Raw genomic sequence first — 24,906 nt, 5'->3', positions numbered from 1 at the left:
CCGCATGAGCAGACTTTTAAGTCAATTCAAATTATTTATATAGCACCAGATTACTTTGGTTTAGCAGAATTGACCTTTTCCTGAAAAAGAAAAGCTGTATTCAAAAGAAGCACCACTAGGTGTCACTATATATCTCTGCCTCTCCGCTGTTCATTTCTATGGTGAAATAATGGGAGGAAGCTCGTGAAACAAAATCAAAAAAGTAAATACAGCTGCTCATCTCCCAACCTTATGGACTGTACGTATATACACTCGTGTCACTTGTTCTACTACTATAAATATTACATTACATGAGCGGTGGAAAAAGCAAAGTTCAGAACTTTTATTAGGATGTTTAAAATTGCAATTATTACAAAATTAGAATTACTGCCGATAAAATTTTACGATTGATTTTAGGCAAAATTCACAAATATTATCTGCAAAACTAAGAGAAAAAAGGGGGAGAATGAAAAGTACCAAAAAAAATTACTCATATTATACTGTCACCTGTCCGCTTTATGTTCAATGTTTACATCAAATCAAATGTTATATTGCAATATTAGAGCATGTTAGCTTACGTACCATCGTAATGCACGAGCTTTTTATAGCGGGACGTAGCCTTAAGGATAAACAACAGGCCTAACAATATTCCAGCAGTAACCCAGTAAACACTGGGCGTATGGCGTTGTTTTCAAATGAATTTTCGCGATGAATGTTATTTGTTTTTTTTGTTGTTGTTTTTTTTTTGCAGGTGCACGTGACCCTTCTGTCGTCTCATCCACGTGCGATTGTTTTCATTCCGACGCTGCTGCAGCGGCTGGTTGGTGGTGTCTCGTGACGTCACGGCCTGGCAGGCTCGTTAGTTATGAACGGCTGCGAGTATGTGTGTGTGTGCCGCTGCCAAACGCACACACACACACACACATTCACACACACACCCTTGGCCCGCGCGCACACACACACACGGGGGGGACGGGTTTGTCCGGTCGAACACAACACACAGACTGTCATTTCACCGCAGTTGTGTTCACACTGAGAGAGAGGAAATTACGGAAATACCGAAGAAGAATTAAGAAGAAGACGAAGGAGGAGGAGGAGGTCGCAGTCCTTGGCGCTAACTGAAACTTTCAGAGATGGAAAATTTGTCCAGCAACAACCGGTTTCGCTCGGCGATGTTCAACCACGGTGAGTATCATCGCATGTGACACCGCATGTGGGATGTTATATTACTCCGATGATGCTGGTCCAGTGTCCAGTTAAAGGCCTCTTGCAGGGACGGACCCGAAATTAAGTCCACGTCGTCCCTTTAAATTATGTTGTTGTTTTTTTATGCGTTAAGGACATACAGGGCTGTGGCCATTAAAACACATCAACCCGCCCGTTTGGCTACAGGTCAGATTTTATCCAGGTTTGTCAGCCGATGGTAAGAGAGCACATTCCTTTTTATTTAAATTACACTCTCCCTGCTTAAGAGGGTACACTTCGTGCTGCTAAACGAAAATCCCTGAAAAGCCTGGCGTTGAGCTCCACACGGGACACGGCAGCAGCACACTGTAATTCTACAGTTATGCAAGAGTGGTACCAAGACTCGCCTCACTCAACTATTTCTGGAGCACGAACATGCAGTTGGATTGCATTGATAGTCTGAAAACTGCAGCCGCCCCATCACGTTTTGTTGTCTCGGGAACACTTAATGAGATGCCTAAGACTGATTAATACTGCACTTTTGAATCAGATTTGAGAATTTAAAAGATTATTTTTTTGTTAACAGAAAATTCTGCATAAGGGTTCCTAAAATATGGTATTTTGAAGGATGGAAGTGACTTCATTATGCACATAAAGGGACTTTCTGAAAATTAAAAAAAAATGACCTTGCCTGCAATGTAAGCGTGACATATTAATTTTTAAGTACTTCAGACATGTTTCTTCCTCACCAGCTGCCACATACTCCAACAGGATTTATCTGCCATAAGCTAACATCAGCTGGTACATAGCCTAGCTGTGCACCATACATCTGCTCAGTCCACAGTGCCAGTCATCAAAGAGCTTTGGTTTCCTGTTTCAAACTTGTATCAAAACACAGATCACCTGTTTCCTATCATGTCTGAAAACTGTGTTGACTCCAAGCTTGTCCCCGTCTTATGAGTTTCCAGTCTGGGAAAAGTAAGTTGTTTATTTCCAGACGCAACAGTCTCATGATATGTTGTACTGGAGGCTGCAGTCACACTGAAACCTCTGGCTCGGTGGGACTGTTGCCCTGTGGTGTATGCATGGAGATGTGCTGTGTTGGAGACAAAGATGGAGAAAGTGGGAGGAGATGAGAGCTCTCATGCACATAGTGGACAGAGGCAGTGCTGGATCTCATGCTGCACCACACATTTGACAATTATGTTTGATTGCATACAAATCAAATCAGTTCAACAGGAACTTAAATCTGTGATACACATTTTCCCTTTGTCCATTTCTGCATCCAGATGTGCCCTTTTGTTCACTCACTGGTGCTGTATTCATATATATATGATTAAAGTACATGAAGAAATATGAGTAAAACAGCATAACTGCACTGGTTTACATCCATGTTGCATGTTTGCATGAGTTTATTTCCTATATGGTTAGCTGTGAGATTGTACGTCCTGAAATTCACCTTCAGCATCTTTGTCAATTCATTTTTTTTTCTGTGGATTTTACATCTTGGTGATAAATTCAAATGTTAGTTTTTCCGTGTCTGACATTCGTGTGTGTTACCAATGACTGTTTCAGCTGGGGTGATATTTCTGTGCAGAGCTGTTAACACACACCAGTCAGGAAACTGGAAACCTTGCAAGGAACACATTAAGAAATGTAACGTTTAACCTCTATATTACACTCACTTTTAACTGAACTGACCTGCATGGAAGTAGAATCCTCCATAAGAATCCACAACCAATTTGACAAATACAGCAAAATATTTCTTTTCTAACTCAGTCCTCACATCAGTCCAGACTCACTAAAGTGTATGTGTCCCAGAAGGAAAGTGTGAGGTGTGGATGGGTGGCACAGTCAGCAGTGGCTAACATTCCTCAGGGAAGGCCTTGCGGAGAGATGCTGCCATCCTCGCCGCTGCCTGTGGCTGCGCTGACAGCATCACGGGTCAGGACCTCGGCATGAGGTCAAGAGATGAACCACAAGAACAATTAACAAATCAAGAGAGTAGCCATTATCGTGCAGCACAGAAATTTAACATTGACGTTCTGCATCTCGGTAATAAGATGTTTTCATCTCCGAATTTGCAGACATTTTTGGAGAGCTGTGACTGTGGATGTTTCACGTATCCGCTCATTTGTTTACTCCGTCAGGAGTGCACAGGAGTCTTATTTGCATGTCGTGTCCTTTTTTCGCTCAAAGTGCATCTGGTCTGATGCATACTGGTGTCAGTTCAGTTTCAAAGAGCAGCACCAGCAGTATGCAGCCCATACATTATATATTGTCCATACACAGGGACTGCTAAAGCAGAGGCTGTCAGCTGTAACATTTGTGCTGTTCCTGAGCAGGTTGTAAATGGTGGCAGAGGCTGTAATGATATTTCAGTCCTCTGACCTGCGTCTCAGCACAGTCTGCTCCTTGAGCCTACAAGCAGTGATTTTCCTGAGTTTAAAGTAGTGAATCAATATTTACAACACTGCCAGTAAGTTTCCCAGGACCAGCAGCTCAGAGTAAAATACTCTCGCCTCTTAAGAACTTAAAGAATCTGTAAATGGCAAACATCATGAATAATTTGGATCAAAGTCTGCTCTTGACTGATTACTGGAGAGGCCAGCAGGGAGTTTTCTCTGTGTGAAAATATCCGTTTTTCACGCGTATCACCCATTAATAATTGTTGCAACCCGCCATGCCTGTTTTCAGTGAAAACCAATTTCCTGGAGAAATGACTGATGCTGTAATCACCCCACTGTAAATCCAAAAGCCTACCAGGAGCCGCTGCACCAGTTTGTTTGGGGAACACAAGCAAGCTTGGCCTTCGAAGAGTAAATTTCACGCAGTCTGTGAGGCATGCATATTTGAATACTTTTGCAACATCATCACACAAGCAGTATTGCGTATGTGTATGTGAACACACAGACAGAGCTGCATCGTATCCACAATCTCAACATTTTCTCATCAAAAATGAGCTCATCATACACTATATGTAAATATACATATATAGTGCATAGACAAAAGTATTGAGGCACCTGACCATTACTCCAACAGGGACTTCAATGACATCATATTCTAAATACACAGACAGCTTTGCATCTTGAACAGCTTCCACTCCTCTGGGAAGGCTTTCCACAAGATTGTGGAGTGTTTCTGTGGGAAATTTTGCCCATTCATGCAGTATAGCTTTTGTGAGATCAGACACTGATGTTGGATGAAAAGGTCTGGGTCACAATCTCCGTTCTAGTTCATCCCAAAGGTGTTCAATTGGGTTGACGTCAGGGCTCTGTGCGAACCAGTCAAGTTCTTCCACACCAAACTCATGATATGTAAATGGTAATTGGCACATTTAATTGAAACCCCACTGTTAAATATGCCCAGAAATGTGCCGAAGTTGCATTTTTAAAAGAAGACTCTCCAGTTTGTTTTCTGATTAGTCAGTTAGTAGTATGTGTATATTTCAGTAAGTCTTCACTACCAGTCTGTGTAAAAAACAAGCTTCTTGGCTGTCTTATTGATGAAGTATAGCTTGTTTGTTGAGGGAGTAATATTGAATCTAAGATCTAAAGCTAAGATGCAGGTCAAGTCATGTCAGGTGGATCCTGAAACTGGATGATCCAGGTGTCAACCACTGTGATTAGATGACGTCAGCATGTCACTATCCATCAATTCATTATTACCAGCTTTTCAACCATGTAATAAATGTTCACCTAACTTGTTTTAGTTTTCCAGTTATTTCCAGATAATGTGTTTTCATCACATTAACAATAATGTCTTTCTGTTCCTTTCCTATGTGTCCATCGCTGGATGTGTATTTTGAAATGATTTCGCCTGCTGATCAATCATCCTCCTCTGACCAGACGATGAGGTAAGAAACCTCGGTTTTCCTCAGTCATGCTGCTGAAGACGAAGTAGGTCATTGGTGAAGGGATATTTGGCCCCAATTATCTCACCAAAAGGAGAACATTGTGGTTTGTTGATGTCAGTTCATTTTACCCCTGATGGCCTCTGCTATTCAAGCGTTTTTTTTGTGCAGTTTGTGCTCGTTTGAAACGGAGGTTTAAAGAAGCACAAAAGTCATTTGACCTAGAAACCTTAACATTTCAAATTCTGCTGAAACCACAGGCCTTCTGTTTAGTCTCAGTGTGAACTATTTTGTGATCAGTTTCTGATCACAAGGTGCTCAAACTGAGCATGTGATTTTTGCAGTGAATACTCTGAGCTTGTGTGACTTCTTTGTGCTTATGCGCTCCGAGGTTGTGCTTGACACCAAAGAGGAGTAGCTGTTTGAAATAGGTGTGTTCTCAAAGCCCAGATTTTCTTGTTTCTTGTCTCGCACGATGACAACTGGGAATCCACTGTGTGTGTGGTTGTTTGGCTTTGTTTGTGTACCTGCTGCTTTTGTCCGAGTTTCGGATTTTAGTGGTTACAGCTGCCATTTCGCAGAGTCAGCAGCTCTCCTGAGGCGCGTCGTAGTTTCAGAGTGATGGTGCTCATCTGTTATCACCTTTCCAGTAGCCAGCGGCCTGTCACCTCAGTGTCAAACTCCACCCTCCACCTTTACTCCTCTGTGTCGCTGTCTTCATCCCAAACCCCCGCAGCTGCGTTCAGCCCGGCTGAGTGGGGATGAAAGGGGGTGGCGTGTTTGTTTTTAAGCCAAAACAGTTCACATGCGGGTGGAGGGGAGTGGATCCATATGGGTGTGACAAATCCTGGTTCCTTCCTCAGAGACATTCCAAACCTATGTGACAAAGCTGCAGTGTATACTGACAGAAGGAACACCTTGTGAGGAAACTGTCAACATCTGTCCAAGGCCCCGAGGCTGCTGCTGTTGCCGGTGGCCCCTGGCTGGGTGACGGCACTCACCGGTTACTCGCATGATGGTTTTGGCACGTCTCTCACTGCTGAGTATGTGATTAAATGAGCAGATGTCCAAGTATGTATAAATTTAGGCCCTGCTCTTCAAACCACACCCATTGTGTGATTCCCAACACAGCCAGTGTACCTCTCCTCTGAAAGCAGTCACTCAGTGCAGGTTAAGATAATTGAAGTGCCCCATCCCTGCACCCACACCCCATGGCTGTAAACCACACGCGGGAAGGCAGGGTGGAGCAAAGAGGGTGGCTGTGGCTTCCTTTTGTTAGCCTAAAAAAATGCCACATAACCTCACACACATATACAGAATGACGTCACCTTTCACGGGCGGTGCCAGCCGTGGAAGGAGAAGCAGAAGACAGTACGGTTGTCTCCCTCGAGATGGTTGTCTCTCCGCATACACATTCACCACGGTGCATTCCTCTGTGGCTTTTACCCAACTAGCCATTAGCTTTCTGTTCCTTCAGCTGCTTGCTTTCCACTGCAGTCAAAGTGTAGTCAGTCTATACTTGGACTTTATTAGCCCATTAGCTTGCTAGCTACTGCAGTGGATGCCATTTTTCCCCTTTTCTCTGTTTCCCCTCTGGCTCTTTCTGTTTTTCTCATTTGCTGTCGTTGCCAGTGTGTGCACACTCACTGCATTCGTTTGCAAACCGGAATGGCAGAATCTGAAGATATGCTGCACCACACCCATCCATCCACTGATTGACATTTAATTGTCGAGGAAACACACGTAGTTCATATTGTTGAGAACAAAACATCACAAGTAATTAAGCCATAGGAATGTCAAATGATGGGTGTGAGACGTCATTTAACAACATTGACTTCAAGTACGTTCACTTCATGATTGAACACATTCTGCCTTAATACTCAAGCAGCTGTGTCTGAAATAAAAGTTTGCTCTTTTCCTATACATATCCAGTTGGAACGATTCAGTCCAGGATGTGTCGGTTTTGATCCTCGTGTGATCGTGACTTTTCGAATATTGGACAGATGTCACTCATAAAGACACAAAACCCAGTCAGATGTTTTTATCCCACTAGTGCCAACAGCAGCAGATCTGTTAGCCAAAGATGTTAACGATATCGCAGTTCTAGACGTTAACGCTTGCTTCCCCAACATAAGCAGAATAACTCATCCAAGTTGTCCTATCTAGCAAGTGAAAACTTAATGTGATGTCTAATGTAATGCCATCTAAAAATAAACTGCATGCTGTAAAGTGGATAGAAGCTTTTCCAGCTGAGCTACAAGCGCAGGTCTGTCTCACCAAGTGAGATATTAAAGGCTTTTTTTGCCAAGAGCTTCAATGTTCTAGCTCAAACAAGTGGTCTAGTGTGATCATATCCCTTTCTGAAACATTACAATCCAGGCTTGAACTGTGGTGTCTTTTTGGGGACTTTGTACAATAAATCCATATAGATAAATCTGATATAAATACAGATCACATCAAAACCACCACCATCATCATCAACAGCAGCAGGAACAACATCACCGAGAACAGTGCTCCAGTATCCATATCAGATTGGTTTTGACAGATATTCTAATTCAGGTACCACAATTAGAATGGAACTGAAAAAACTAACCACTATACTGTAACAGATTATACTCTTATACTGTTGCCTGTGTGGTAATTCTATCATCCATTACATTATCTCACTGAGTCCACACACCAGCAGCTCTCTGTGAGCCCTTCAGTGAGAGCCGGCGGCGTATCACTCATTGCTGAAACCCGACCCATCATTCTGTGTAACTCTCTGCAGGATGAAGTTTGTGGGCTTCGTTCTTTGAGCATGTAGTGAGATTCACAGTATGATGGCACAGTGGTGAAGCACACACAGTGGCTGTGGCGGCAGGGTTTTGGCCCGTGGGTTGGGCTTTGACATGCAGCCCTCTGGGCTTTTTCAGTTTGATGTGAGGGCAAACAATCGGGTTAGGGAGCAGGCACGCAACACTTCACTCAATACAAGGCTGCTCTAAGACAACAATGAAGAGATGGTGAAAGATGAATGAAGATGGGTGCTTAAAGAGGGATTTGTTGTGAACGTTAGATGGCATCATGTGTTCAGCATGCTTTTGTAAGTGCCAGTTTTTCCACAGGAAGTGAGGCCTTGTGTGGTACCTTTCAGTCATGATGAATTATGAAGGTTGTTGTAGGGTATAATCATCTGGGGCAGGGGGAGGGGGTATTCGGTGGACCATGTTCACTATAAAATTTGGACATTTTGCAGTGGAAAAAAACAGGTAAAAACCAAAATGAATTACGCTGAATTGCGTGGAGCCATAGTGCATGCTGGCTCACTGTCACACTGTCATGGCTCTCTGGGACATTAATTAATGTTATTAGTAACACCTATGCTTTTCCTACTGTCTGCTGTGATTAAGGTCTACACAACTACACCATCAACTGTAGCCTTAAAATGATCATAGCTGACACTTAGTTACAAAACAAACACTCAGTTTTCATCTATATGTATACTTATGTTTACAGTTGTGGAGTTTCTGCAGAAAGGTTTTTGTTTTGCTTAACTCTGCCTTCCATCTCCTTTTATGCATTCCTCTGCAAACCTCTCTGGGATATCAGCTGCCGTTGAATGTAATTTAGTATTTGCCTCATTCTAAATGGTTAGCCTTAAAATGGCTGGCTGAATTGCCCTATTTGGTCCTCCTCTGACATTCTGACTTCCTGTGTTCACCGCTTCCTTCCTGTCCCTGCTGGGCCTGCTCAACAGACCCTCAAGCTAATTGGCCCGTGCCTTCATCTCTGCAGATGTCCCACGTCAGCCCAAGCTACCCTTCCAACCTCCATCCTCAGTACTCTGCAGAAGTTTTGGTCAGAGGGCGACCTTAGACATTCCTCTACAGCCTCATAGAAGTGACTCTTGCCAAGCCCCCCACCCGCTATAAATAATCTCAGCCCAGTTCCCATGGCCCCCACCGACGTCCCAGCACTCAGCTAGCAATGCCTGAAATGTTATGGTGACACTAGAGAGGTTGCCACACTGTTCTGCCAAACCAGGAACGATTAGCTTTCTGGGAGGAAATGGGGCAGGTGTTGAGGTCACAGCAGTGGTTATGAAAGTGGTCTGACCACCAGAATTAAAGGGAGTGAGGGAATCATTCTGTATACACAAATAATAATTTTTGTTGTGCTCCAGCTGTTGTTTGTTTGAGAGACTTAAACTGTCCATCTAAGGAGTACTGCATGCCCTCTTCAATGCTGACAGTCAGTGATATACTGTAGCTGTGGAGCTGACTGCGCGGCTTGTTATCACACTTAAATTTACATCTCCTGTGTGGCTGCTGTCATTTTTTTGGCATACTGTTCACATTGTGCAATTATATTGTTTGCAGCATCCATTCCCAGCCTCTGTAACGTCTCTCAAGTTCCTCCAGTGTTTCGCTTTGTGGTTTGGACTGCAGTCATGTCTAATCCCCCGGGACCATCATCAGCCTATTGAAAACGTGCTTATAGTTTAGCATGTGTGTCTAGTCCATGCAGTCAAGATGTTGAAGATGTGACACATTATTTCCATTGCAGCTACTGTGGGGCGCAATAAAGGAAAAAGCTTTATCAAATAAACAGCAGTCAGTAGTAAACATCTGATTTTTTTCTGTTTACAGACATTAAAAAAGCAAATATTTCAAAGTGCAAAAAGACCTAAAGATATCAGTTTATCCACCAGCAGCAGACTCAAAAACAATTAATCCTCAAGATATGTCCTTTAATAAAGGACTCTGACATTTTAGGAAATGTAGCAAAGGCCTGTATTCTGATCTACAGTACTGCTGACTTTTTCTTCCCTTCAGCTTCCCATATTTCATGTGTTGCAGTGAAGCTCCATACAGATCACTGCGTCAGCCAGAGTGATGTTCGTTAGGATGGACAGTAGCTGGGCCAAGAGCCAAAACGCCTCGATCTAATCTTTGTGCTTCTGGGAGCAAAGTCAGAGAGTTTACTCTGACTGCAGACACTGTGAAGACACAGCCACATCAGGCAGGTATTAAATTAAGACAGTCAAACAAAGACAAAATGTTGGTATCAGAACTGCTGCATGCAAATGGTCGTGAGGAAAGCACTGGGCATGTTTGACGTGATGTCTGCAGAAGTTACGAGAAGATTGTGAATGATCTTTAATATAATGTAGCAATTTATTTTTGCAGACTGCAGGCTGCACATAACATTTTGCAGGTTACATTGCAAGCCCTTCAGACCATCATTTTTATATTTTTCCAATGCCAAATATTATTAAACATCATACCCAATGCTGATCAAGAGTAGCAGATCACTGACTTTGCCTTTTGCATTGATCCTGTGGTAGCCTTGAGTGTGGAAGTCTGTGTGCAGACACTGTTGCACATGCTTGGGTCTGTGTATGTGCTATTGCATATAGATGACAGTTCTGTGTGTTCAGAACCAGCATGGGCCTCATCTGCAGCACCCGCAGGAAACCAGATGCTCCCAGCATACTACAGGACAGTGGGAGGAAATGCCAGGCAAGCCAAAAGGAAGAGCAGGAGAGATGGTGGAGATCCTCTTGAGGACAAGGGGCCGTAGTAAAGCACGGTTAACGTCCCTGGAGAGTGTAAAAACCTCTATCTCGATTCAGCCTGCCAGTGGAAATGAGACCCTTATCTCCAGGATCTGACCCAAAAAAAACTTTTTAGAAATGTGGAAAGTGCGAGCAGTGATGAAAAGCAAGAGAGTTGAAAGACTGCTGTAAAACCTCGGATGAAAACAGATAAGGGCACTCACTGTGATGCAGCCAGGGACAGCATCTTACCAGATCTGATTTTGTTTAAGAAGCAGCTCCACAAACCAACTGGCATCCCGTATGTCCGGGTCTCAAATACAAAATGGCAGCAAAGAAACCAACCTGCTCATTCTGCTGTATTTTTTCTATCCACACCACTGGCCTCCACACAACCAGCAGGCACACACAGACAAAACAGATACTTATACAGATGGCGGTATCGGATTTAAGCACTTGGGTGCAAGTAAAGCATGGAATGTGTTAGCATGCTGTGACATGATGATAGATGGAAGGGCGAGGAGGCTGGGAGTTTAAGACACAACCACAATATTTAGAGAATGTTACGCTATGTGTGATTTAGGAAGTGGTTTAGTGAGGGAGGAGGAGGAGGGAGAAAAAGAGGAAATCGGTGTGAGCAAATCAATCAGGTGGTTGTTTAATCAGTCGTGGCTGTGGATTTGAGCAGCCTTTTGAATCAGAAACAGACACCCGGACCTTGTGGCCAACATAAGCGGGAGACCCCCAACTGCAGCAGATAGATAGGCGCTGTACAAACAAGCACATCATAGCTGCACCCTGTGAGTAAACAGTGTCAGCAACATAATGGGGGTGTAGGCAAAGAACAGGGGCACGTTTATAGACCCTCAGTGCAGTGTGTGATTTTTTTCCTTCCTTCATGAATCATACCAGAGTTTGAGTGTATTATTTGTGTGTGTGTGTCTGTGTGTGTGTGTGTGTGAGAGAGAGAGAGAGAGAGAGGGAGCACATGTGTTTTACTTACTTAATCCATATCAATGCACAACCTGCCCTTCTGAAATCAGACACTGAAACTGTGATGCCGCCATTCAGTAAATATTTACCGCTCTTTGGGTGGCTCTACACAAATAATTTCTGGACTTCCATTTTCTACTCTTTTTCTTCATCTGAAAACAGATTTCATACGTTGGTGCTGCGGATGACTCAGCGTTGTGGATGATTCACCTGTGAATTTTGGCATTTTGCACAAATGAAAGTAGCACATAATACCCAAATGATACAGAATCAGTTGTGATCTGATCTGCCCCTTCTCCATAGTGATGTTGCCACGTGATAAAATCTCTTTTCATCATTCCTGGCATATCAGTCTGTTCTCTTTTGAAAGAGCTTTATGCTTTTCTACTGAAACTTTTCCTTCTTCTGAAACTCTTGTTGAAAATACTTGTTAGAAACAACTAAGAATCTTTTTGCCGTTTCCATTCAATCGGGGAATGTCAACTACTGTTACCACTGCAGCTACATTATATTAGGCCAGTATTGATGAGGACCAGCATATGTTCAGATCGTGACATGTTACTGGTTTCATGTTGCTCTGTGACACAGCGGGGATCATTGTGTTTGGGGAAACAGCAACTGAAACACAGTGCTGCGAGTGTTGAGATTTGGGATGGAAGTGTGTGAAGTGTGCCTATGTGAGAATTGGGATCATACAAACTGGTTGAACACCACAACATGTGCATCTCATTGAAGGATCAAAGAGATGTGGCTCCTGCCTCCCTCAGTCCCTGGAGTCCCCCCCTCCCCTTCACTTCTCTCCCCTTTTATGTGCTCCCTAATTTTTTCTCCTCTTTGTCTTCTGGTGTACAGAAGAGCTCCCCCATTTCTCTAAAATAGTCTGTCTTGTAGGATTTCCTCTGGCTTTTGGGATTTCTCTCTTTAACCTTCACATAAACACACTCATACCTGTGGCGTGTTGACCATTATTATTCAGGAGCTCAAACCTCACCAGCATCCCTCTTTATACCCGTCTCGCTCCATGTGTCTCCACCCTTACTGCCATAAACCCGGTTTCTGAACCTAAAGTTTTTTAAATTTAGTTTTCTGAAGAAGAGCTTTAGCTCTTGATTTGGTATTCTAATAGGCGTTATCATGAGTCTGTAACGATAATGAAAGTTACAATTCTTTGAGGTATATTGTGGCATATTATCTATATGACAATCTGTCGATCTAAAGAGTAAAATTTGTGTGACTTTTTTCCCCCTTTTGACCCTCCCATGTTGACATCTTTGTATCTGTTTAATTATTTGTTGTATTTATTCTATTCATCAACGACCTATTAACATCCTTTGAGACTGCTGAGGAAAGGTGAGTCCCCCGGATATGTCAACTAATTAAGGCTGTGCTGACAGCATTTAAGTCCACTGTAAGACAAATATGCAACTTTTTTTCTTTTATTAAATGATCAACTGTTTCCAGTTAAACCTTGATAATTTACAATAAAATCAAAAATCACAAATGCGTCTTGCAACCTTTGCATTTGTTCTTCTATTTATATTTTTTTAATTTAGGGGTACTCACAATAAATCTGCAGTGATATCGCTGGACATTTAACCAAAATTGCTAAAATATAGAGTGTTCAAAAACCTCTGACTGGCAGGAAACCACACACTCATTTAGTGTCGCTCTGTGTGAGGTGGTTTTAATTACAGGTGTCTGTCTCATTCTCTCTCTCTCTCTCTCTCTCTCTCTCTTTCTGTGTGTGTGAGTGTGTGTGTGTGTGCATGTGTGATCTTCAAAGGTTAATAGTGCACAGAGCATGGATGCCCACTACTGACTGCTTTATGGAGCTGGCCTTAGAATTTATGCACCCTAAGCAGCTAATGACTTCCTTATTTTTACTGCTGGAAAACCTCTTCCAGTCTCTTTTTAGACTCCTGGTCATTGAAAAGAAACAAGAACAAAAACATCCGGTAGCTTTAGCAGATTAACAGGTTGCCACGGGCAGCTCTTTATGGGCTGATACACACTGGCAGTGCTTATTCAAACCTCTCTTTGGGTATCCACAGGTTGGGTTTTTTTTTTGGTTTTTTTAATGTAACCTTTTGACAAAGACACAGGAAACAAGGTTTTTACAGCAGGTGGATCCCGCTTCTCGAAGCTTTCCATAAAATGTCTTCACAAAAGTTTGGGGTCACACTTACCTCAGGGGATATTTTTTAAGGACCACTGATGTGAAAACAGGAACTGAGGAGACGCTGAAGGCTTGAGAGCCAAAAACATTTAATATGTCCTGCAGTAAGTTACATGAGGGTAGCCGTGTTGCCCATGGTGACAGCATTTTTTCAGTGAAATTAATCACATCAATTTCCCATAAAATCTAGGTCAAATCCAAGGTCAAAACAATGTTTACCCATGGAAGAGAACTATATTTTCAGCCACATGCAAGCTCCCAAATAGTTCAATCACTGTTAACTACTGTGAATGTACACCTGCTGGACTTGACCCAGTACTTAGACTTTGTCCTGCTGTAAACAAATCAATCTGTTCATGCACTTAATAGTCCAAAAAGGTGAATATTCTGCTAGTGTTCACCTACAGTAAAAACCTCTCAGTCTTCTCTTTTTGTTGAGGAGCTTTTGAGCAAGTTACAAGTAGCTGAAGCCTACTACTGTTTTCCTCAAAGATGATAATGATCATTATCATAGTGCACCTCCGTATGTGTGTGTGTGTGTGTGTGTGTGTTTGTATGTGTTCGTGTATTCCTTCCAAAGAGTTTGTTCAAGATAAGTTGACCTGGAACTGTCTGTTTTCTTGAGATGCCAGGGGAAACTAAACTCACTTCACCCAAGTTTTCTGGGGAAAATTGGGTTTAGAAACAGACTTTAGCTTGTAATTAGTTATTGAATGTATGGTGGATAATCTTTTGCCTACTCTAGATCTCTTCCCTGCTTTACTGATGCGGTGTTTTGACTCATCTGCAAACGGCAAGTCAACTGAAACACCTGGGAAGAGTCATTTACACGATCTGACCAAAATATTATTTTGCTGTATTTTGTTGTGCCATCATTTAATGTTGATATTAAGCCGGACTTAATGTTATTTTCTTATGTTTATTGCAGAAGTTATGTGTGTAAGTCCACCCTTTTTGGTTTACCTCCACTTCTGTCTTGGATTTCCTTCCATCAGGAGTTAAAGGCTCTGGATTTAAAATAAACCCAGAATTTTAAGAGTTTAAAAGACCCCTTCAGGCTCCTGTAGCCTCCCACAGCTCTCATCCATGGGCAGTAAATAAACGGCCTCAGTGTCCTTGCCCTTCCACTCCACCTGTTAACCGCTTCCACAGTAGACTGCCAGCCGCCTGTTTGTGATATTTATGTTTATGAGGAATGTGACATATTTTAGGAGCACCCTGAGGGATGCGGAATTTAACCTTTGATGATGTATTGGATCAAATTACAAAACACACACTGGGGACATTTAAAAATTGGTGTTTAAAATATGTGACCTTGTAACCAGTGAGAGGCACAGCGTAACCTCTCATTTTAGCAGTTAAAAATGGGTCTCAGAGGTGTTGCTTGACATAGAGACTGTTTATGGGTCACAATGTAGACAAGAGAGTGTATTTTAGACGTTGTCTAAGCTATGTAGGTCTGGATGAAGTGACGTTTTCGTGTCATTTTGGTATCAGCGCAACAGGGAGAAACTAGGCAGACAGTAAGATGTAGCTCTTAGACCATGTTTATCTAAAATGACACTTGTGGCCTTTTCCACTCAGCCACTTTGGTTATGACATTGTTTTCACTGGGAAAACTACAGCAGAATGGGTTGGGAAAACGATATCTTGGCATTGCATAACAACCCAAGACAATGTGTAACATTCCCCCAGTGCTTTAAAGAAAGCGATCCTCACACAATCAGTAGAGCTTCCTGTGTGACACGAAGTAGTCACCATTAAGCACCGAGCTGTAGTTAATGGAATGACAGACGTTTGGTAGCAGTCCTGTCAGAAGCTGTTAATCTCCTGCTGTATTCAGTGGAGTTTCACTGATTTATTAGCTAGATCTTGTTAGTCTTGGAGCTGCAGTATGCCAGTATTCTCTAAATATATACCTTTTTCAGAGTTTGTGGACAAAAGTTTCCCCACTCTGAATGAGCAGTCTGGTTGTGGCATAGCACAGTGTCTCTCTCGCATTGCTGGCCAGTTTCCCTGGGAGTGTTGCCAAAAGGAGTGCCCCTCTCTCTGCAGTATTAACATTTGGGGTAGTGTGTGTGTGTGTGTGTGGGGGGGGGGGGGTTCATCTCGCTGCAGCTGCAAATATTGATCTCTTATAATGTGCATGACAGGCAGTGACAGAAACTTAAGATCTGTGCTCTGTTTGGGCTGGATTCTATATTTTTAGCTGCATTGTACTTTTTCCTGTAAACAATGAAAAATGACTAACTTGAATGAGTTGAGAAAGCGAATCGGGAGTCTTGTTTTTCTTTCTAATCAACAACTTGGTCCACGCAGAGCCAGACTAAAGTGGGGCCTGGCGAGCGAGCTCTCGCTGCTGACTTAGGAGTCTTGCGCTCACTGGTGTCTGGGCTATTAATAGAGCTAGCCTGAGAATTCAGACTAAGGTCAGCAATCAGATTCCTCCTTCCAACTAGTGGAAGGGAACAAGAAGGAAAAGTCCCTCCAAGAAATTATGCATTTTTCACATTTCTATTCACGTATGTAAACTTCCACTTATGAAGGATGCCTGTGCTGTGAGGTGTGGGCATCCACTCCTGGTTGCAGCAGGTCTCTCTCAAGTGCCAGTTGGTGTTCCACCACCTACGAGTGGTCGCTGCTTTAAGGTTTTTATTATGATTCACACAGTGGAAAGGACTTTACCTGTGGGAGGTGTCATCTCAGCTACATTGTGTTTTTTTTAATTCAGGAGGTGAACAGTAGCCACACAGAGTGGAAGAAATCTTCTCGTGCTCAAGAAGTGAGAAAATGACAGATGTAAACAAGCAGTTCTGTATGCTGCAGGTACACTCTGTCACTGAAGTTAATGGGTTATAGTGTGTTTATGGTAAAGTAATACTAAACATCTGAATGGATCTGATCCATGAAGTGCGTAGTGACTAATGTACTCAGACATTTTAATTTAGTCTGTTTTTAGTAATTACAGCATGTCAGTGTGGTGGCATTTGGAGGCACATCTGGAGTTTCATTACACCATCTTGTTTTGCATAATGACAGTTGAATTAATCCTGAATCTTGAATTTATACATGATTTTGTGAACAATATGAAATCAAGGTATAGCTACAGGTGGTTAATCTGGCCATAAAACAAAATCAAGGTCAACCATTTACATTTCAATATTTTACAATATTTCTTCTCAGTTTTTAAATGTGCTGTAATTTATAGCCAGGCTTGAAGTAACCTATGAATTTATCCATTTGCACCATTAAAACACATTGTTCTTTTTTTTGGCCCAAACTGCTATAACTCACATTGCATTGCTTGCAATACATCTCAGAAGGAGGAGCCATGTGAAGTAATTCATCCAATCATCATCATTCTATTGGTGTGTTTGGTGTGAGCGTGGATCTGCTACTGAGGGAGGCACAGTGACATTTGGAAACAAAAATGAGAAGACTTTAAATACTCACTAAAATCTAAACCTCTACGATTCACCTTAAAACTAGATCGCGGACAGCCTCGCGATTGATCATGATCTGAGATCATCTGACATTCTTTTAATAATGAATCTAAAACTGCTTACACGCACCATCACAGCCTTATAATGCCACTGGTCACTTGTGACATTAGTGGTCCTATGGTATTTCATTTATTTCCCCTCTAAAATAGCTTCGGTCTTCTTTGCGTCACAGATGTGCCTTATTGTTATTAGCGCAGCACAGCTGGTGGCTAGACAACGGCAGCTTTGTCAGCAAGCTGTCCGCTCACTCAGATAGAGAAACACACACACACACACAAGTGTCAGTGAACATAAACACACAGTCACACACATCTGGAGTTTACAGCTTTACCCAGAGCCACACAGGCCCGACTGTCACACGCTAATTTCAGCAAATGTCAACACAGGCCTGCTTATTCCTGTCACAGCTGGTCTGCGTGAGCCCAGTATGGTCCCGACCAGATTAATGTCGCTGCCCATCCTGTCTGTACATCATGACCCACAGGGATTACAGCTCACTCCAAATCTACACAACTGAAGGTTAAACACTGAATGAGTTAACTTTTGTTAACACATTGTTATGTGTTTGTTTGTTGCCCATTACATCATTTAGCATATGACTGTGTGTCTGCAGTGACAGTAATCTTCTCGCACACAGTCTTGAGTGTGTGCTATGCCTAACACTATGTGTAACATAAATCTGCTATTTTTGGTTTATGGAGATTATACTATCAACATCTGGTGCAGTGACTTTTTTGAGTACCACAGTGAAGCGGCTCTGTAACAGCTGCAGTAACAGAATGCCAGAGGCCCTTTGCTCTGTTCAGTTAACCCATTTTTGTGATTGTTATAACCATACTGAAGTTTTTCTAACTGAGCAGAGTCGAATGAAATGCAGGAATGTGAACTTCATGACTGCACTTCACAGACAAGCTGATCATTTTTGTCCTTTTGGGTTCATGCCTCCGAAGGATAGAGTGAACAGAGCCAGAAGAAAAGAAAAGAAAACCCTCGTGGATGGTTATGAGATGCTATTTGATTCTGGGCCTCTGATCTCTGTGCATCACTTGCCCTTCACCCACATCCTTCTCTCCACATCACTGTCATGTTGTGCCATGGTGGCTCGCTCCCTGCTGTTCCCAGCAGCCATGAAAACCCCAAGGCTGTTTATCAGTGCAGTTCATCACTCCATTCAACTGGACTCGCACAACGGAGTGTTTCTGACTGCAGCTCCTTTAAAAGAGGCTTCTTACAGTCTCACATAAGTTGAAAATATCTCTCCTCGTGAAGCTCTGTGCTGTTTAGCATTGTCTCCATGCCAGGTGAGAAGTTGGCCCAGGTTAAGATTCACTTTATCTCCAAACGGTGCAGCCTTGCCATGTTTGTGTGTTTGCCAGGTTTGTGACTTGGCTGCTGAAGTTAAAGCAAAAGACATTTACCTACAGAAGGAGAAGAGAATAGAGCAGATAATAGACCAGAAATAGATAAAAGACTGATTTAACAAAATGTTTTTAAAAATCTGTGTATGTTATTTTCTGTGTAATGATAAACACATTCAACGTGTATCCATGCTTACTTAGGTGTTCTACCTTGGCTTACACTAAATCCTGGATCTGCTCCACTGTCCTCAGAACCTCTCTGATGGTGCACTGACCCACTTTAAGAATGAGGACGACTTTTCGATTATTTTCTGCTTTGGACTGTTTTTTCCACTGAAACACGGCCATGACAGTTACTGACTAACCACTAAGTAAGTAAGTCAAACAGAAGCTAACTACTGCCAAACATTTATTACTTTTTTCACATCTGCAAAAATACCAGTATAAAACTGGCTCAGTACTACTCACTTGACTTTTAATCTTTGTTTTAGCTCTCGAGTGCATGTATTAGGGTGCTATACATGTTAACTCTAATTAATACCAGCATAAATTAATTCCTTACTACCATTAGCATTGAGTTCCATTTTCGGCCGAGGGCTCTAGGTTAAACATCAGTCTGTGCGAGACCCTGCAGGATGCCACTGAGTGACGTTTCCTTTTTGACGCTCTTTTGACACCTCATTCACTCGAGGTGCGAGCACCGGTGACGCACGCCATGTGCTATACATAATTTCGTGCTCTTCGATTTGAATTTCCAAAAATCTGTCATAACTCGGTGTGCGCTTGTGCTGCTTTTTCTTTGGCTAAAGCTAAGTGGAAATGGTGACAGTGAATATTTTAGCAACTGAGGTGGCAAAGATGCACGTAGCAGAAGCATACAAGAAAAGGTTTTTACCCACAAGTCGAGTGACACGTTCGAGCGTAGTCTTCGTGAAGTGCTAACTTCTGACGCTTCGCCATCACAGGCTGTCAGATTCACCCATAGCTACTCCTCTGTTCATGTGTAAAGGAGAGAGCGGACTATGCACAGCTTAAATGAATGTTATCATGCTCTACTGAACATACCCAAACACACTCAAGCCAGGGCAGGAGTTACCTAAACAAACCAGAGGTGACAGCCCTCTCCACAGAACTGAAACTATAGGCTTAACTTGCTGCGAAAGCTGGTAGAAGTGCAGCAGTAACCTTGAGTTTATTATTTACTTTTAATAAAGCACAAAAAATGTGTTTATGTCTTTGAGATGAATTTGATAAGAGAAAATATAAGCATATCAGCATCCATAGTATGTAATCCTCTTTTACAGTTGGAAACAGAAGCAGATTTCTGAGACATGTCAACAGTTCACAATCAGGTTTATAAGTTGTAATTGTCATAAAATTAGGAAACATCATGAAGTATTCAGGCATGTTGAATATGCTTTTTGAATTGATTGAGATGGCCTTTGTCCAGGATGCCAAGAACATTTCTTACATGTTTTCTGTTATCTCTGACTTGAGCTGGTTTTCAGTACTGGAGATCATAGAACAACCAAATCGAAACAAACAATACCTGCTTTTCATTGTTTTTGTGCCAAGATCTGGAATAAAATTGCTATTTATATGGTCTTACCTGCAGCCAGTCACTGCACAGCAGTCTTTGATTTAATGCAATGTGTGATTGGCCCACTAACACAGCAGCTACAACCCATACAGTGTGTGGTGTGTTTGAAATTGAGCGCTGTGTATCTGATAGAGCTGGCAGTTCAGCGTGACAAGCTATCGAATGAAGTACTCTACTAGTATCAGTATCACTGTAAGGGTACTTGCATTGCTCCTGATATTGTAATTTTTTAAGCAATACCCAGCCTTGGTTTTGTTAGAGTCTAGTAAGTCTCTGAAAGTTAAGCCACAGCTGTGCCTGGTGTTTGATGTCCCACCTCCCACCTGTTCTCTTCTCGAGGTCTGTCAGCGAGCCTGATCTATACAGAGCTTTTTCTTCCCCGCTCTGTCAGACCCTCACACTCAAGCAAATTTCCCCCTTTTCTGCTTTCCCTCCGTCGCCCCTCGTTTTGCAGCAGCACCACCAGCCCGTCGAGCCCGGGATGCAGCGTGCGTCTGTCTGCATGCAGCATTACGTTATTAATGTCTGCCTGTAAGATCCTGTAGCTCTGCTGGAGCTGGAAGCACAAAAGCTTTTTTTTTTTCTTCGTACAGACCTGGAGCAGCTCGCAGTCGCTCGCTGTCCTCTGCTGGGTCGTGTGTGTGTGTGTGTGTGTGTGTGTGTGTGTGTGCGCGCCTCGGCCATTTGCAGAATGGTAAGTGTACCGTGACATCTGCATTGTGATGAGAGGTGAGCTCGGCTGCGCAGGACAAACTGTCTACTGCAGTCAACCTCTTCTGGTTCATAATGTGAAGAGGCAGACACACGTTTTCATCAGTATGCCTTTTTGTGTCTGACAACCATATAGACAGTCTGCTGCTCTGACTAGTTGTTTTTCTTTGTTCTCCTTCTAATAGGAAAACTCTGCCTTTAATAATGACTGTCTGGACCTACTGTCTGCTCTAGCTGCAATATGTATGTCTTTTGATTGACATTTTCTTACTGACAGTGTTGCTGAGGTCAAAAGGATGTGCAATAGTGAGTGCTGAGGCTTTTTCATCTATGTGGAGCTGCTCCTGGTAAGCAGATGTTCCTGCTTTAGTATCACTCCAGCTGTACAGGATAGTGTAAGGTTAATCAAACGTGAAGAAAAGGAGTGTGAACCCCATATGAAGGTGTATACGCTGATTGCACATTAGTTAGCACAACGTATGTTTGAGCTGCATGTGCTGAAGTCGCTGGCACCACAGTTGAGTCAGTTGGCAAGGTATCCCATTCGTGTGTGTGAGTACTTGTGTTGAGGTTTCCAAGCTTTTGTGTGTGTGTGTGTGTGTGTGTGTGCGCTTGTGGCTCTTGGTTGGTGGGTTTTGGGCATCAAGATTAGAGAAGCGGATTATATCCGGGAGGAGGAGGAGAGCAGATGGAACAAGAAGGAGGAAGGGGACAATTATGTGCAGTTCATATTGGAGCCCAGGCCAGTCAGGCACCACCCCAGAGGTCGCCAGTGCCATCTGTTGAGAGTATAAGTCATGGATTGACGCATATCTCTGAGTCCATATTAAGAATAAACAGAATTATTTTTTTTACTTTTACTTTTACTGGGTTTGTTTTGTCAAGGAATCATCCCTCATGACTCACATTAACTTTTTAAACACTCAACTAGACGTCATAGCGATCTGGTGGAAGAGCAGACCTACTACTTAATTACCCTGGGGAGTACTGACTGTGGAGACCACGTGGTTTGAAATTGGCTCTAGTTGGCTCATTCACAGGTGAAGGCCAGATGTGACGGCCATGTTCCTCGAGCACAGCATTGCAGCCAAACAACTTCAAACAGCATTTAGCCCCAGTCATGTGGAGAGATTTTTTAAAATGCTAACCTGCTTTTTAGATTCACAGCCCTGAACATGCAGGGATTCCTCACCTGCTGTCTGGAGTGTCAGTCACAGTGTCTTGTAGGCTCAATTTGGGGTCGCTGCTCTCAATCAGTGATGCTGTTAGAAGAATAACAATCTTACATACAAAAATATACAAAATATACAGTTTAATCACCAGGGACATGACCCCAGATGGCCCAGGGGGCGTAGCAGGGAAAGCAAGGGAACTGTGCACTTGAGAAATGTTGGATCCAGATGAAACACCATAATCTTGTTTATATGGGAGAGAAATGTTAACCTGTTGTATATTTATCTCCTTAGTCATCCTGAACTTTATTTATGGAACTGTACTAGAACAAAGCTTGTCTGTGTGGAAGATTTCTAAAATGATGCCTTCTTTGGAAACGAGTTGGTACAAATTATTATAACCTCATATACTCAAGTTTTGTTGACTCTATAAGAATTTAACACTTTCAAATATCTCACTTGTTCTCACTTGAACTAACACTTTGGTTTTATAGTGTTGGTGAGAACTCTTGTGTAATGGCTGTACCAACAGTGTACAACCACACTGACCATCTGCTTTAAGGCCTGTGGTTTGTATTCAAGTATGTTACATTGTGCTCTTCACTCAAGCATACATTAGTGTTTAATGCATGACAGAATTTGTGACACAGCTTAAAGCTTGTTTGTGCAGCAATACATTACCTATTCTTCAGTCAGTGAACAAAGAAGATTCTGGAGACATGATGTGCAGCATGATGTCATCTTTCTTCCTCCTGTCTTGCAAGTCTTGTCCCAAGAAGCACTCAGAGTTATTACAGATGTGGGGAGATTTTTCTTTGAAAAGACAATAAGTAAATGAAAATGATTTGAGTATGATCTTATGTTTACCGTCTTCATTTCTAAATCCTGGTGGCGTCCAGATTCAGGACAAATTTTAGATCCCAGTAAGACTTGATAAATATCAGTTCCAGCTTATACTGAGCTTTGTTGCATTTCAAAACAATGGCTGGAGTGCCTGGTAACGAGGTGATCTCAGCTGTCTCCGGTTCAGATTCAGCTTATGGTATGGGAGGACATATCAAGAAATGGCCACGCACTCACATTTGTTTTATCTGTAGACACGATATGCAATCACTCATCTGTACAGAAGAAGACCTTACAAAGCATTTTCCATGTGGTCAGTGCCTTACATGGTAAATGGACTGCATTTATAAAGTCCTCTCATCAAAGCTCTTAACAATTTGCCTCCCTTTGTGCCAACAGTGGCAGCGAGCTGTTGTGCACAACACTGCCCTAACCATCAGGAGCAATTTAGGGTCCATTGACCGGCTCAAGGGCACTTTGACCTGCAGAGAGGAGGAGCTGCAATTAGTGGACAACCCTGTCTTTCTGCTGAGTCACAGCTGCAGTAGTTGCAGAAATGGAAACCAGTTACATTGATGCAATTTTGAAATGTGTTTTGGTTGCACTGTAAATTCTCCTTACAGGGCTCTGAGCTCAATTTGAGGCGTTAACAAAAGTACATTTGTAGCACAAAGCTTTGGGAGGCCAGACCCAATTGGACTGAGCTTGCAGTAGGGCTGATAATGTTAATGTAGTAGTAAAGCTGCAAGTTGTTAAACTTCACAGATTATTCCCCAGGCATGTGTTTTGCCTGTAGTGCAAAGTTAGACTTAGTCAAAGTTTTTTATGCATATTACACATGATGTAATGAACAGTCAACCTGCAACGTAGCCCGCCCCAGGGACTGCCAGCTGCTATTTCTTAACCTGCTCTTGCAACAGTAATGAATCTGAGAATAGTTTAGCTACTTTTTTTTGTGTTTGTTTCCACTCCATTGGCACCTTGTGGCAAGACAGGAAACCCAGTCCAGACACTGATGTAATTTCTCTTATTGAATCTGTTCGAGACACAATGCCAACACTGTTTCACTAGATCTCTGGCTCTGACTTTAGACTTCGCTCTCTTCGGAAGCATCGCGATAAGGCCCAGCAGGAGCCAAAAATCACACACAAGGTGGTTTTGTGTTCATGTCATGTGGGAGTTAGACAGGCTGGAATTCAGCGTTGCAGAAGCAAGGCCACACAACAACCCACTGACTTCCTTTCACCAGGGTAAACGGAGTTCACCACCCAGCAGATGTTGGTATTGTTTTGTCTTGCCTTTTGTCTCGCAGGTATTGGTTTTCCCTGCTCTGTTTGGGTGCAACGCGCGGATCGTAAATAAATATTAATGGCACCTTTCTAGACTGCACTCAGATCGTATAAATTGTTCTGTGGTTTCTTCATGATTCAGTAACAGTTTGTTTACTACTTCAGTGGAAACCAATAGACATAATAAATTCCGATTCCTGGATTTTGATAATGGCTGAGAATAAACAGTACAATTCATTAAAATGTCTGTGTTTCTGCCAAAGTTGGTGGACTAAAATGCAGTTTTTTTGCTTAATTTAGCCAGGTTATATCATCTGTGCTCGTGCTGATGATGCAGTTCAGGCTTTTCAAACTAATGGAAAAGATTAGAAATGCAACGAGTACAAACACCCTAAGACTGAGGATTCAGTTCATATGGCCATAATTGCCTTATTTTTTGCTGTTTTCCCTCTAGTTTTCTGTGCATTTGTTTTGTTGCTCTCTCAAGAGTAATCAGTAAAATCTAAAACGTCAAAGCTGATCTTGAGACAGATTTTGGACCAGTTGGAAATCACAGTCACGCAGGCAGAGCTTGTGTTGGTCCGTGTGGTTCAGTGGACGTACAGGCCCTACTCCTGATGATACATGGGACATAAATGCAGCATCTCGTTAAAGTACTGTGCCAACTACATCCCTCCAAGTCCCTCCCCCAGATGACTGTATATG

At 42.5% G+C, this 24,906-nt stretch overlaps 1 protein-coding gene across 2 annotated transcripts in view; it reads left to right on the top strand.

Annotated features, from left to right (window-relative positions):
- Positions 1–910: 910 nt before the first annotated feature.
- sept4b (septin 4b) overlaps positions 911–24,906 on the top strand; it is a 44,364-nt gene continuing 20,368 nt past the window's right edge. Inside the window, exons 1-2 of one of the 2 annotated variants that reach the window (XM_046388955.1) lie at positions 911–1,164; positions 5,013–5,020. In XM_046388955.1, coding sequence (XP_046244911.1) covers positions 1,113–1,164; positions 5,013–5,020 — 60 coding nt within the window. In that variant the 5' untranslated portion in view covers positions 911–1,112. The remainder of the gene's footprint in view (positions 1,165–5,012; positions 5,021–24,906) is intronic. The other variant, XM_046388956.1, reaches the window with a different exon arrangement.

The sequence above is a fragment of the Scatophagus argus genome, chromosome 5 (genome assembly GCF_020382885.2).
Source record: "Scatophagus argus isolate fScaArg1 chromosome 5, fScaArg1.pri, whole genome shotgun sequence".
Lineage (NCBI taxonomy): Eukaryota > Metazoa > Chordata > Actinopteri > Scatophagidae > Scatophagus > Scatophagus argus.
Note: the sequence above shows the minus strand (reverse complement) of the source record. Positions and strands in the feature narration are given on the sequence as shown.